Source organism: Danio aesculapii, chromosome 7, assembly GCF_903798145.1.
Source record: "Danio aesculapii chromosome 7, fDanAes4.1, whole genome shotgun sequence".
NCBI classification, from domain to species: domain Eukaryota; kingdom Metazoa; phylum Chordata; class Actinopteri; order Cypriniformes; family Danionidae; genus Danio; species Danio aesculapii.
In genome coordinates this window covers 50,582,590-50,596,651 of record NC_079441.1, presented here as the reverse complement: position 1 = coordinate 50,596,651, position 14,062 = coordinate 50,582,590, and the positions used below count along the sequence as shown (strand labels likewise).

General features: G+C 36.2%; 1 protein-coding gene across 2 annotated transcripts; it reads left to right on the top strand.

The window, feature by feature from the left end:
• The first annotated feature begins 457 nt into the window (after positions 1 to 457).
• slc38a7 (solute carrier family 38 member 7) lies at positions 458 to 13,192 on the top strand. Of its 2 annotated transcripts, none has more exons than XM_056462109.1 (12): positions 458 to 581; positions 2,878 to 3,313; positions 4,166 to 4,219; positions 5,875 to 6,019; positions 6,098 to 6,242; positions 6,338 to 6,436; positions 6,522 to 6,579; positions 8,183 to 8,297; positions 8,382 to 8,529; positions 8,614 to 8,813; positions 8,892 to 8,943; positions 12,067 to 13,192. In XM_056462109.1, the coding sequence occupies exons 2-12, from the start codon at positions 3,050 to 3,052 to the stop codon at positions 12,173 to 12,175; spliced, it is 1,389 nt and encodes a 462-aa protein (XP_056318084.1). In that variant the 5' UTR covers positions 458 to 581; positions 2,878 to 3,049; the 3' UTR covers positions 12,176 to 13,192. The 2 variants fall into 2 exon arrangements, with proteins under 2 accessions (XP_056318084.1, XP_056318083.1); XM_056462108.1 differs by having other exon boundaries at positions 458 to 702.
• The last annotated feature ends 870 nt before the right edge of the window (positions 13,193 to 14,062 follow it).

The window sequence follows — 14,062 nt, the reverse complement described above, 5'->3', positions numbered from 1 at the left end:
TATGAGAAAAACAAACCAGATTAAACGTTTCACACAAAACTAATGCACTAATCTCACCCCCCAGTGCCTACGGTCTGACCGGCTACAGATTTATAGGTTATATTTATTGTAAATGTTTATTATACATAAACATATACAAACGTAAATCCAAAACAGTCAGCTATAAATGCAGTTTAAAAAAATAAATGGACAGATTTGGGTTTTGCAGGTTTGATCCTACCTAAACTTTCATAATCTACAAAGACAAAGGAAGAAGACAATGATTAATGTTTATTTATTTTATACAATATGTTTTTAACATCCATATTTCCATCTAACACACCAAAATCTCGATTGTCAAAAAGTTTTAGAAGGAATGCAGTTTAATATATAATCTTAAGGTAAACTGAAAACAGTTTAGAATATACTACATTACCCATAAGCTCTAGATCTGTCATGTGACAGTGTCACGTGACGTCTAGGTACCTTTGCAGTGTCAGCAGCTAATATAGAAAAGCCGAACAAGAGGAAACAGCATCGTTATCACATCTACATCTCCGTTCTTCGCTAAAAACTCCATCTCTCCTATGCTCTTCATCACGGTACGGAACCAGCCAAGCATGAACACATGAGGTGGTTTACACCATCTGCTGCTTTACCACACCTCGCTTGTACCTGGAGAGTTTGTTAGCTAAACAAAACCGCTGTTGTTATGCGAGTTACGTGAGTGCTTTTATCTTATATTTCTTTCTGATTTGTTTTATATTTGCTTAAAGTACTGAACGTAGAGCTTGATGTAAGTTACTAATGAGTGAAATAAGTCGTGACTAATAACCTAATTGGGTTGGCCTGATGTCTTGATTACAGTAAATCTTGAGTTAACTCAGCGTGAGCATTGTCATCTGTTAAAGTGTAGTCTTTTCTTTTATGCCAGACAGCATAACTGCTATTCTCTTTACTTTGATATTTCTTGAAGTAACTGCTAATGGATAGGCTGCTAATTATCTTTTGGTCAGATTCAGACAGTGCTGCAATCTTTTTCTTGCTGACTGCATGTTTCGTTTCCTCATCGCATGCTTGAGATTTCTGCTTACTGATGATCAGCTGAGAAATACAATGATGTCCCGTGACTCTCAGACTTGTCCTAAAGTCCAAACCACACTGCCAATCAATGTTGCTGATCACCTGCTTTAGTCAACATGTGAAAGCTGTTATGTATCCTGGTGATTTTTGTCCAAAAGGCTTTTGATATGCTATGACACTGTAATTTGGTGTATTGGATGACACCGTGGTTATTTTGTGTTATGATGCATGTTATTTTATCATTCATTCTTTTAAAAAGACAAAAACTTGATCCCTCAATACACTGAATGTCTTCTAATGAACTTATTAATTACTCCGTTATTAATAACTCAAGTTGTTACAGTCCCTCGAGACCTTCCATCTTTCGAACATGTCTCACAATTGCTGTCTATGGCCGATAAACAAAAGTCTCACAATGTAGTGTGACATCAAGTGCTGCTGAAACATTGCTGAATCAGTCCGTAAAAAACAGGATCTTTTTAAGTTTAAGCATCTGAACACCTCATTTAAATGACTTTCAATGTTCTAAAATATTTTTCTAAAATAAAAACAAAAGCATATGTACATGTTAAAACTGTAAAACAGAATGAAGTGAGTAGCACTAATAGGACCTGATCAGAATTAAAAGAAAGCAATTGTCTATACTTTAATTATCTATAACTTAATCAGTCAATGTGTAAATTATTCTTTTTAAATGTCTGGGTAAAAAACAACAACTTTTTTCTCTTTGTGTTCAAAGAGAAAAAAAGTTGTTTGAAAAACATTTATAGTATTTTGGAACAGTAAACATGTCAGGTAAAATAATTTGAATAAAAAATTGACTTCTGCAGTCTTTATTAGTTCAAAAACACTGATTTCTTTACTATTTAAAACAGCATCTTTGGATATCTTCTCTGCTGGAGATACTGCAGTCCTAAAAAAAACAAAACATGTAAATAATAACAATACAAATAAATACTATACCTTGAAAACGATTATTGTCCCATACCTACTTCATACTAGTTGAAAACAGTGCCTAAAAACACTTTAAAAATCCTTAAGTACATTTAAAGTAACACTGCTGTCTCTTATTTTAATCTTGCAAGAAACAGATATAGAACAGATATGTTTACCGCCTTCATTTATGTTTTGAAATCTGTTTTTGGTCAAATCAAAGGCAGAAACATTGCGCTAAATGACAACTTTGCAATTTGTAATGTTATTTCACACGTATAAAATTACTTTCATTAAACTAATTTTATGTGAACAATAGAGAGTGACAGATTATTAATAAAACTATTCCAAAGGATCATGTAATCACAGATATTACATTGCATTTAAAACAAAGTGAAACAGAAAACAGATCGTTCATTCATTTTCCTTCGGCTTAGTCCCTTTATTCATCAGGGTTTTCCACAGTGGAATTAACCACCAACTATTCCAGCATATGTTTTACGCAGCGGATGCCCTTCCAGCTGCAACCCAGTACTGGGAAACACCCATACACACTCATTTACACACATACACTACGGGCAATTTAGTTTCTTCAATTCACCTATAGCGCATGTGTTTGGACTGTGGCGGAAACCGGAGCACCCAGAGGAAACTCCACACAGAAACACCAACTGGCCCCGCCGGGACTTGAACCTGCAACCTTACTGCTGTGAGGCGACAGTGCTAACCACTGAGCCACCAAAACAGATAATTTAAATTGTAAAAAAGTCTACATTTTACAGTTTGATCATATCGAAGGAGTTTTAAAAACAGTTATTTTACAATGCTGATAAATGATTTTAGTAATTTAATGATTTTTTTTCTTCTTGTATTTGTTTACAGGTGACGTAATCACATCTCTAGCTGCTGAGGAGATTTGTTAATCCAGGTGTCCATTTACACATCTACCCCCTCAATGGTGGTGACTCTGACTGACAGTGCAAGTGTTTACCTTAGCTATAACCCTATGATGTCCTTGTGAGTTTGTCTGCGAGTGTATGAGAAAGCGAGCATCATGTCGAGGCCGGACAGGGCGATCAACAGTGAAGCAGGAGACTGGGGTTACAGTGAAGATGCTGGGGAAAGAGCTTGGCTTCTTCAGAGCCCCAGTGTAGACTCCATCCAGCCTCCCAGCCAATCAGACGACAGTAGGGGAGGAACTTCATCACTCGGGGCTGTTTTTATTGTGGTGAATGCTGCTCTGGGCGCTGGACTTCTCAATTTCCCTGCTGCTTTTAACATGGCTGGAGGCATCACAGCCGGAGTGACGCTTCAGATGGTGAGAAGAACTTTGTTTCTAGTCCACATTTCGACAAATTATTAAATCACAAAGCACTTTCTAGACAATCTAAGCATAATGTCTTTTTTAAGAAATAATCAATCTATTAATCTGCCAATGGGGTAAGCAACATAATCATGTCAAAGGAAAAACAAGATTATTTAATTTACCCCATTGTAGGGTTGTCACGATACTGGAATTCGATACCAATCGATACTGGAATTTTAAAAACCTCCATTTCTCGCTAACATTTGAGCGCTGTTGAGTGCTCAACAGTATTGACCGTGATTGGCCGTGAAGGTCATCAGTTCACCAACTCGCCGCTGTTTACTGAGTGTAACCACAGGGACACTGGAGCATTTCAAAGTCACGTCAATCAGCTGGTTTGTCTATAAGCTGACATACGAGCAATCCCCTGATGAATCGCGCCTTTAAAACGCTCCATTGTCCCTGTATCTGTGATTACACTCAGTAAACAGTGGTGAGTTCAGTGAACTGATGACCTTCACGGCCAATCACAGTCATTTCAAATGTTAGCGGGAAATGGAGGTTTTTAAAATTCTGGTATTTTATTCTAGTATCGTGACAACCATACCGCATTGACAGATTTTGTTTGTTTTAAGTAAAAATTCATTTAATTTTGGCATATTATTTCTTAAAACAAGGCATTATTTTTGCTTGTCAAGAAAATGCTTCTTGGACAAGAAACAGGCCTAAAAAGTATGATATCTTTGCAGTATAGTTTATTGTATATGGAGTGATACAGTGTTCGCATTGAAGAAGAGGTGTCTGTTTAAAAATATAAATATTGTGATATTAAAGCTTGTGTTCTTTTATCTTAATATTTTGCAGTGCATGATGGCCTTTATCATCACTGGGCTGGTGATTTTGGCTTATTGCTCTCAAGTAAGTAAATATTCATGTCAGACACACTGAAAGCACATGTACTGTTCAATCAGAAAGAGCTGTTTTGGAGTACACATAAAATTGAATTAACAAAAGTAGTTTTATATACTGTAACATAAAAGAGAGTTCAACCAACAAAATAGTGTTAATGCAAACTATTTACTATAAACAAAATTAATAGAACAGCAATCATTCAAAGCAACAAACCAATGTCTAGGGATAATAATGAAAATAAAGATCTTTAAATAAAACTAACTCCATGATAGAAATAATGCAGAACAAAACAATAAGGTTAAAGCACAGGTGTCAAACTCAGTTACTGGAGGGCCAAAACTCTGCACAATTTAGTTCCAACCCTAATTAAGCACACCTGATCAATTTAATTGAGTGCTTTAGGCTTGTTTTTTATATTGAATGTTAAAAATGAACACAACACTGGATGTAAGAGCTATTTCAAACCTATACATAACTAACATACCAGAGCAGTAATCCAAGTATACTAACTATACATATATTAAAAATAGTACTGCAAAAATTATTATTGTCAAGTTTATTTATGAAAAAAAAAAAACTTATGTTGACCAGTACTGAAAAATAAATAAATAAATGTATTGATGTTGTTAGATCACACTCTCCATGCAAAGACAAATAAGATCAAGCCCCAGATGCCAGATCCTGTCAGAAAATGTCTGTTTCTCTGGGTATTTTGGTCAATATCTAAACCTGTTAACCAGTGTTCAACTGAATTAACAATCTCCTATCAATATAGGAGTTGATTTGAGAAAGTAATCATAATAATGAAAGAGCAGAGTTAATCAAATAATCTTAGTTGCGTATGATTCAGTGCCCAGACTAGGATAAATCCAACATGTGTTATTATTCCACAGGCAACAGCAATAGAAATGACTGCTTCACAACATTGTCCAGTAACAATACAGACCTCGAAATGGAGACATTCTCTTCTCTCTTACTCATGAAAACAAGCGTCGCTTAAATTCACAAAGTCATAAGGTTATAGCAATATGAAAAAAGGAAATCATTATAAAGCAATATAGTAATAACAGAATATAAAAACAATAAAATGACAAATAATAATCAAATCATTAAGTAATAATCAATAAAATTATATAATGATAATTATATAAATGCCTAAGGCTCATATGATGAAGTAAAATAATTTAATGAGGAATAAATGAATATAAACTAATGAAAATAAACACAAATGAATGATTGTTTTCTTGAAACAACACACACATAATTTTGCTACAAGGAATCTCAAGATTCTTCAATATTAAGGACAGTCACAATTTCATCAGAATTTTCTGTTGATCGGAGAGTCCTGAAAAGATTACATTTATACGATATTAATGAAATATTCAACATTTATAACAAAGAACAAGTAGTTTCATGCTTGGCATATTGACTTGATTACTGAATAGAAAATGGTTGTATTAATATTACTGTTGTAAACAAAACATTTTGCCAAGTCATTATTTAAAATAAATGTTGAGGTTATTTGCCATTAGAAATTAGTTACTGGTTTTTCTGTATCAACAACCCTAAAATGAGATCTTAAATATTGATTTGGACCATCAGGAATTAAAAGAATTAGAGAGGCTTAATCTCCATTTCCCTAAACCACCACTTTTTTGTAGGTGAGCAATGAAACGACCTATCAGGAGGTGGTTCGTGCCGTGTGCGGGAAGGCTCTTGGTGTCATATGTGAGCTGGCCATTGCTGTTTACACCTTTGGCACCTGCATAGCCTTCCTCATCATTATTGGCGATCAGCTGGACAAGCGTAAGTGTGTTCACATTAACACAGGCTTATCAAAGTAATGCGAGTAGAATAAGCTGACTTCTGTCTTTCCTACAACAGTGATCGGCGCAATAAACAATGAGTCAGAGAGGGAGATTAGTTTGCACTGGTACACTGATCGTAAGTTCACCATCACTTTGACCTCAGTGCTGATCATTCTGCCTTTGTCTATACCTAAAGAGATTGGCTTCCAGAAGTATGCCAGGTAACGTTATCTTCAGTTTTATTCTTTGGGTGCTGAAGCAGTGTAATAGTTAATGGTGAAATGATACATGCATGATTATACTGGTTTTTCTGTAGCACCCTGAGTGTTATCGGCACCTGGTATGTGACAATCATAGTCATAGTCAAATATATCTGGCCCAGCAAAGACGTTTCTCCAGGAATCATCCCAGTCAGGTCAGAAGAATAGCTGCTTGAGTTAAATAATATGAAATGGATTGTAATGCCCTATTATAACAATGGTTGGTTGATTGTTTTTCAGACCTGCATCCTGGACGGATGTGTTCAATGCTATGCCCACAATCTGCTTTGGTTTCCAGGTGTGTAAACTCGTCTTGACTATTCAAAATGTGCATGATTGTAAATAAATGTTTAAGTTACTAATGTTAGCAGAGGTGGACTTAACAAATAAGCAAGGGAAGCAGCTGATTAGGGCCACGGGGAATTAGGGGGTCCCGACCAATTCCAAGAAGCCTATATTAATCATATAGCTCTTTTATACATGTCTGAGGAAATCTCTGCATGTGCCTGTATACACTAGATTAATTTGAATCATTTTAATGTAGGCTGTTTTCTATCATGTTTTTGAAAGGCATGCCACATCCAAGATTGGGAGATTAACTTTGTTTGTTTATTAATGAATGTATCTGAAGCGATCTGGAACTGTTAAAAATAGTATTCATCAACTCAGTGTTTAAAAGGAGCCATTATAAATCAGTGTTTGTGTGTACAAATGCATGCAGCACTATTTAACATATTGATGTGCCGTCATTAACCCAACTCGTATGTTTTATGTGACTGGTAGACTGGGCTAAAAGGCAATATCAGCAGCAGTAATTGTAGAACACGTCGATCTTCTTTTGCAGAAATCCGACACTTTCTGACATCTGAATTTGACTAAACATGAAACAAATCATTTATGAAGTTTGTTTTTATTAAAAGCTATTATTTGACCATGTTTGTCAATCTTACGGAAGCGTTTTACAGTTATAATAGTGTAGTATAATGAATGCTATACAGTTAAAAGCTAATTTATTAGCCCTCCTGTGAAATTGTAATAGCTTTTTAAATATTTTCCAAGTGCTGTTTAACTGAGCCAGTTTCACAGTATTTTTCTATATTTGTTTCTTTTGGAGACGGTCTAATACAGGGGTCACCAATCTCGGTCCTGAAGGGCCGGTGTCCCTGCAGGGTTTAGCTCCAACTTGCCTCAACACACCTGGCTGGGTGTTTCAAGTATACCTAGTATGACCTTGATTAGCTTGTTCAGGTGTGTTTGATTAGGGTTGGAGCTAAAATCTGCAGCACACCGGCCTTCCAGGAACAAGTTTGGTGACCCCTGGTCTAATATAATGTTTTTAATTTTGTTTAAACAATTTGAAAGCTCATATTATTAGCCCCCATAAGATTTTTATTGATTGACTACAGAATAAACCACTGTCAACAAATAACTTGCCTAGTTAACCTAATTAACCTAGTTAGGCTTTTAAATGGCACTTCAAGCTGAGTACTAGCATCTTGCAAAATAACTAGAAAAATGTTACATATCATAGCAAAGACAAAAGACATTCGTTGTTCAAACTATTCTGTTGAAAAATGTGTTGTTCTCTCATTTAAACAGCACTTGGGAGATATTTGAAGAATTAAAACCTCACAGAGGACTAATAGTTTTTTGACTGTACATGTCAAAAATCAACTCACAATTTTTATTTCTTAATAAAGCTTTTTAAGAAATATTTTTTTATTTAGAAAGCTTTCTTAAGGGTCCTATCAATGAAAATTCAAAGAACGACCTTGTATTTAATATCGAATCAATTTTAGGCCCCCGTCTGAATCAAAGGATTGAACATGTAAGCTTTAGACTCAATTCACTATTTCTTGAAATCTAGCAGCTCCTCATACTCCTCGTTCTCTTCATCCCAGTGTCACGTCAGCAGCGTTCCTGTTTTCAACAGCATGAAGAAGCCAGAAATCCGGCCGTGGTGGGGAGTTGTCACAATCAGCATGATCATCTGTCTCTTTGTGTATACAGGCACAGGTTTGTGTGCTTGAATTAGCTAAAACATACAAATGAATAAACAGGCATATCATGCTATAAGTTACTTAAAATGTTGGCTTGCAGGTGTCTGTGGCTTCCTATCATTCGGCTCAAGTGTAAGCCAGGATGTGTTGATGTCATATCCATCTGATGATGTTGCAGTGGCCATTGCTCGAGCCTTCATCATCATTTGTGTTGTTACCTCGTATCCAATTCTCCACTTCTGTGGAAGGTAACAGACTTATTGTTGTCTATAGTATGTGAATTAAACATACAGTCAGGTCTGAAAGAATATGCGTGTTTGTTTGTGCTTCAGGGCAGTGCTGGAAGGCTTGTGGTTGCGATTTAAAGGAGAGGAGGTGGAGACGGATGTGGCAAAGGAAAGGAGACGCAGGATACTGCAGACTCTTGTCTGGTTTTGTCTAACGCTCATTCTGGCTCTCTTCATTCCTGATATCGGAAGAGTCATTTCACTCATCGGTGGTTTGGCTGCGTGCTTCATTTTTGTTTTTCCAGGTATTTCATTTTAAATGTCCTTTTGTCTGTACAGTAACCAAACCGTGACCATGTTCATTTGTTGGTGTTTGTCTGTAGGATTGTGCTTGATTCAGGCAAAGCTTTCAGAACATGATGTCCGATCAACCAGGTAAATCTATCTATTACTTCTTAAAGTATCCATTTTCTTTAATTTTGTTCATCCTCTTAAAAACAAATACCTTTTTTTAATTTCTGCCACTCCATTGAAAGTCTGAGAGCGGGCTGCTTGATATTGGAAAAATCGGACATTGCGATATTTTGTATTCCTGCGATTTATATATTGCGTTATGAATACAATTTCACCAGATGACTTGAATAGCTCTATTCGGAAAGAAATTCTTAATAAATGTAGATTAGGGTGATTTTGTAAGGGTGTAAATCATGTATAAAAAATAATAAACAAATTGCAAGCAAGAAGAATTACAATCGAGGAAAGAAAAAAGTCAAGTAAACAGTCGAATAGTATTCAAGTACAGAAATTAAATACTGAGTCTAAAATAACACTGTACAGTCTTCACTGGCGGCGCAGTAGGTAGTGGTGTCGCCTCACAGCAAGAAGGTTGTTGGTTTTAGCCTCGGCTGGGTCAGTTGGCGTTTCTGTGTTTGCATGTTCTCCCTGCGTTCACGTGGGTTTCCTCCGGGTGCTCTGGTTTCCCCCACAGTCCAAAGACATGTGGTACAGGTGAATTGGGTAGCTAAATTGTCCGTAGTGTATGTGTGTGAATGAGTGTGTATGGATGTTTCCCAGAGATGGGTTGCGGCTGGAAGGGCATCCACTGCGTGAAACGTGCTGGATAAGTTGGTGGTTCATTCTGCTGTTGCGACCCTAGATTAATAAAGGGACTACGCCGAAAAGAAAATGAATGAATGAATGAATGAATGTTGTTCATTTTTGTGCCCGTATGCTTTAAACCAGGGGTGTCCAAACTCAGTCCTGAAGGGTCCTGACGATTTTGGCTCCAACTTGCCTCAATACACCGGTCAGGATGTTTCTAGAAACGTAGTAAGAGCTTGAATAGCTAGCCCAGGTGTGTCTGATTTGGGGTTGGAACAAAACTATGAAGGCGATTCAGGACTGAATTTGGACACCCCTGCTTTAAACTCTCTTGAAATGCCTTTAAAACACATGTGAATGATAGTTGCAGTCTGTTATGGTTATACTTTGCAATGACATCATAAATTTGATGTATTCTCAGTTGTTGTGCTGATTGAGATGAATCCTAATTTAACATTGCCTGTCCTGTGATGTGACAATTCCAGATACACATATTATAATATTGATGCTGAAATGATATATTGTGCAGCCCTAATTCAGATATTCTGAAGTGAATATGTATGAATCTAGTGGTTTAACTCAAGTCATCTGAAGAGACATGATTACTTAAACTGATTCACTCACATGCACACGCGCACACACAAAGAGAACATAGGAAATTGAGGTTCTACAATACTTCCCTGCTAGTTAATCATTTCACTTTATTTGCTGTGCTCTATGTATAGTGCTATGAAAAACTCTTGGCCACCATCACATTTGTTGTTTTGTCAATGGTATAATGACTTGAACGTTATATTTATTTACTATAGAATTATTTCTCATATTTTTATTTGTATACAAACAGGTTAGGTTGTATTGGTCAAGTTGTTTACAACAAATATGAAAGGAATATTTGGGGACAGATTGACCAATTAGTGCTTGCAGGCTTCAGTGTAATATGCTGAAGGTTTTATCCTGGTTTGGCACTGCATTTCTGCCTGTGCTGCTGGAAATATTTGATTGTGTTGTGAATGCTGAAATGTACATTATCAAAATCCAAGGCACTCACTAGTAGTAATGGTCCTATGTAATGTGTATTTTTTTTATATAAAAATAATTTGGCCATACACCCAAAGCGCTTTACAATCATAAGGGGGTCTCTCATTCCACTGCACCACCAGTGGGCAGCATCCATTTGGATGATGCAACAGCAGCCACAGGACAACAGCGCCAGTGCGCTCACCAGATATGGGGGGGATGGAGAAACCGTAATAGAGCCAATTCGGTGGATGGGTAAGGGCCGATGAAGGGAATTTGGCCAGGACACCGGGGTTACACCCCTACCCTTTTATATTTTTAATGACCACAGAGAGTCAGGACTTTGGTTTAACGTCTCATCCGAAAGACGGTGCTCACTGACAGTATGGTGTCCCATGTCACCACTTCCGACAGCAACCTAGTTTTCTCATGTGAGTCTAGACCTCAAAATTATAGACTCAGTGTGAGATCACTTAGATATAGAAAAGAAAGAATAAACAGCCTTATTTCAGAAAACCTCAGGACAGTCTGACCTAAACGGATGAAATTGCGATTAGAACCAATATATATATATATATATATACACACACACACACTCTTGAAGTCAGAATTATTAGCCCCCCTTTGAGTTTTTTTCTTTTTTAAATATTTCCCAAATTATGTTTAACAAAGCAAGGAATTTTTCAAGTACTTATTTGTTTTCTTTCGGCTAGAATAGAAGCAGTTTTAAATTTTTTATGAACCATTTTAAGGTCAAAATTATTAACCTCTTTAAGCTAATTACCCTAACCTGCCTAGTTAACCTAATAAGGCCTTTAAATGTCACTTTAAGCTGTACAAAAGTGTCTTGAAAAATATCTAGTCAAATATTATTTACTGTCATCATGGCAAAGATGAAATAAATCAGTTATTAGAGACGAGTTATTAAAACTATTATGTTTAGAAATGTGTTGAAACAATCTGCTCTCCGTTAAACAGAAATTGGGGGAAAAAATAAACTGTGGCTAAACATTCTGACTTCAACTGTATATATGAACAATTGGGATAAATATAAACAGTGTTACAAAACATTCCTAACGTTAGATCACCAAAGTTGGTGGATGTCTATGACTTGTACACAGTACTGTACTTTGATCAATGCTTATATGTGAGCCTATATTAAATTTGTTCATCATACAATATAAACCGATTGTGTCTAATGAAAACTTGGATTAAACCACTCAACTCTCATAGATTCCTTGTCTTTTTAAATTAGTTTATGTAAGATTTGGTGAAATAGTGGAAAAAGAGAAATCAGTCTAGTTTTATTAACTTTTATTGTGTATCGATAATGTGTAATGCATTTTTTTATGAGGGAACTAATACTATAAATAACATTAAACATGTCCAAATAGTTGAGTATTGCATGATAAAACCAATAACCTAATTATTTCTTTATAGCTGGAATGCAATAGTGGCCTACGGGGTCATCATGGTTACGATTGGCGCTTTCATCTTTGGCCAAACTACCACAAATGCCATCTACAAAGACATCATCAACAGCCCGTAGAAGGGTTTGCTGTGACTGCATGAATAGTAGACCTTGAACTAACAGAGACAAAGTGAAGATATGGGAAAGAAGGCTGTCAAAATCAGACCACTGACCTCTATTATGTGTTCAGGAGGCTGTTTTAAGTTCCTCACATTGTAAAGCGCAGCTGTCCCTCTGAAGTCTGTACCTCCTGATGTAGTGGATCATCCACCAGCATGCAGCATCATATCTCTGATCTGGAACTATTGATCCTGTAAAGGAAACATCGATGACCTGACTGAATTGTGGACATTGTGTTAAATTCTACAATATTAGATCTTCCAAATATGCTTTTTTTTTTTTGCAATTTGCCTGTTTTCTTTTTTATATATTTTTAATAAACTGATTTGTGATTTTTATGAAAGCCTTATATACTTGATGTTGTAAACGTGGTCAGTATTCATAATGTTTACCAATCGAATGTTAATTTCTTTATGGACTTGCACTGCCAAACATGTAATTCTACAGTGTTTGTCTGTACATATAAGCCACTGTAGGCCAGAAGTGAAATCTGTACTTCAGGATATTTTGAAGAATGCTTTTATTTTAATTTGATGCATGAATGTTGTTTCTGTTTAGCTACATTTTCTAAATGTGCACTTTGTGAAATTTGTTTACACCCTGGGTGCCCAATCTCTGGTATTAAAAGTTCACTGAAACGCAATGAACACTAGACGATTTACTTGAAAACTTCAGGTTTAATTCAGCTTCATTTATAAGGGAATGTAGGTACATTGTTCGGGTGAAAACGAACATTTGTCTAGAATATTTCTTTGAACCATTCTCCAAACAGCTTGGGTGTAAGTCACGTTGGTGTGCGGTAGTGACCTCATGTTTTTCTGTTCTTGAAGGTTCATTTATTAAGGGACTGTTCTCATATCCCATCTTATGGATTTAATGATCAACACTAGATGCATGTTTCCACAATCGTGTATTATTGTATGTTTCAGTGCAATCGAATGTTCCATATTATGTCAATAAAATGTTTTTGTGCTCCATTGTGATCCTTATTTGATCAACTGCGAGATAAAGTTAAACGGTCAAGCGTTTAATAAAATGTTTTTAAGGTCATAAAGTGTAAATAACTGACCCCGCATTGATAGCTCAGCTTAAAGCAGCATATACGGTTGGGTTACACTTTATTTTGATGGTCCATTTGAGTATTAGTGGACTGTCTGCTTAATATCTCCTGGTACTGCTCATTCAACAGACATTTAACTGACTATAAGAAACTTTGCAAGTACATGTCAGTTTACACTAACCCTAACCCCATCCTAACAGTCTACTTATAATCTAATGAGAATTAGCATGTAGATGCAATGTAACTTAAATTCAACAAACGGATCATTAAAATAAAGTGTGACCTTCTGTTGTGCTTAAAAGTGAACATACCCTGGAAGAATTCATGATTTTGTGGCTAATTTTTAGAGAATATGAACGATGGCACAAATGCTGAAGCCTTTTATTGCCAAACAACTGTTTACTTTTTAAAAGAGTAAAATAAAACCCTGAATATTGGCTTTTCTTAGTCCCTGTGATTAATACACTTCCAGATACAGATCTGTAAAAGAAAGATTTCTTTTGCGCCTAAACAACATCATTAATAAATGATCATACATGTGTATTTTGTAAATATTGTATAGCATGTACAACATAGCCTATTATAGAAATACTGTTGATGGATCAACAATAATCTGAAAATGCAGGCCCATAGCCAGGAGGGGTTCGGGTGGTTCGGAAGACCCACCCCTCCCTGACAAAGTTCCAGAGTTGGTCCCATACACGAGCTCATTTGTCCTATTTTGACTGCTATGCTATCATAAATTGTGAGAATCCACTGTTGGCTGTCGCTTTGGTGTGACTTCA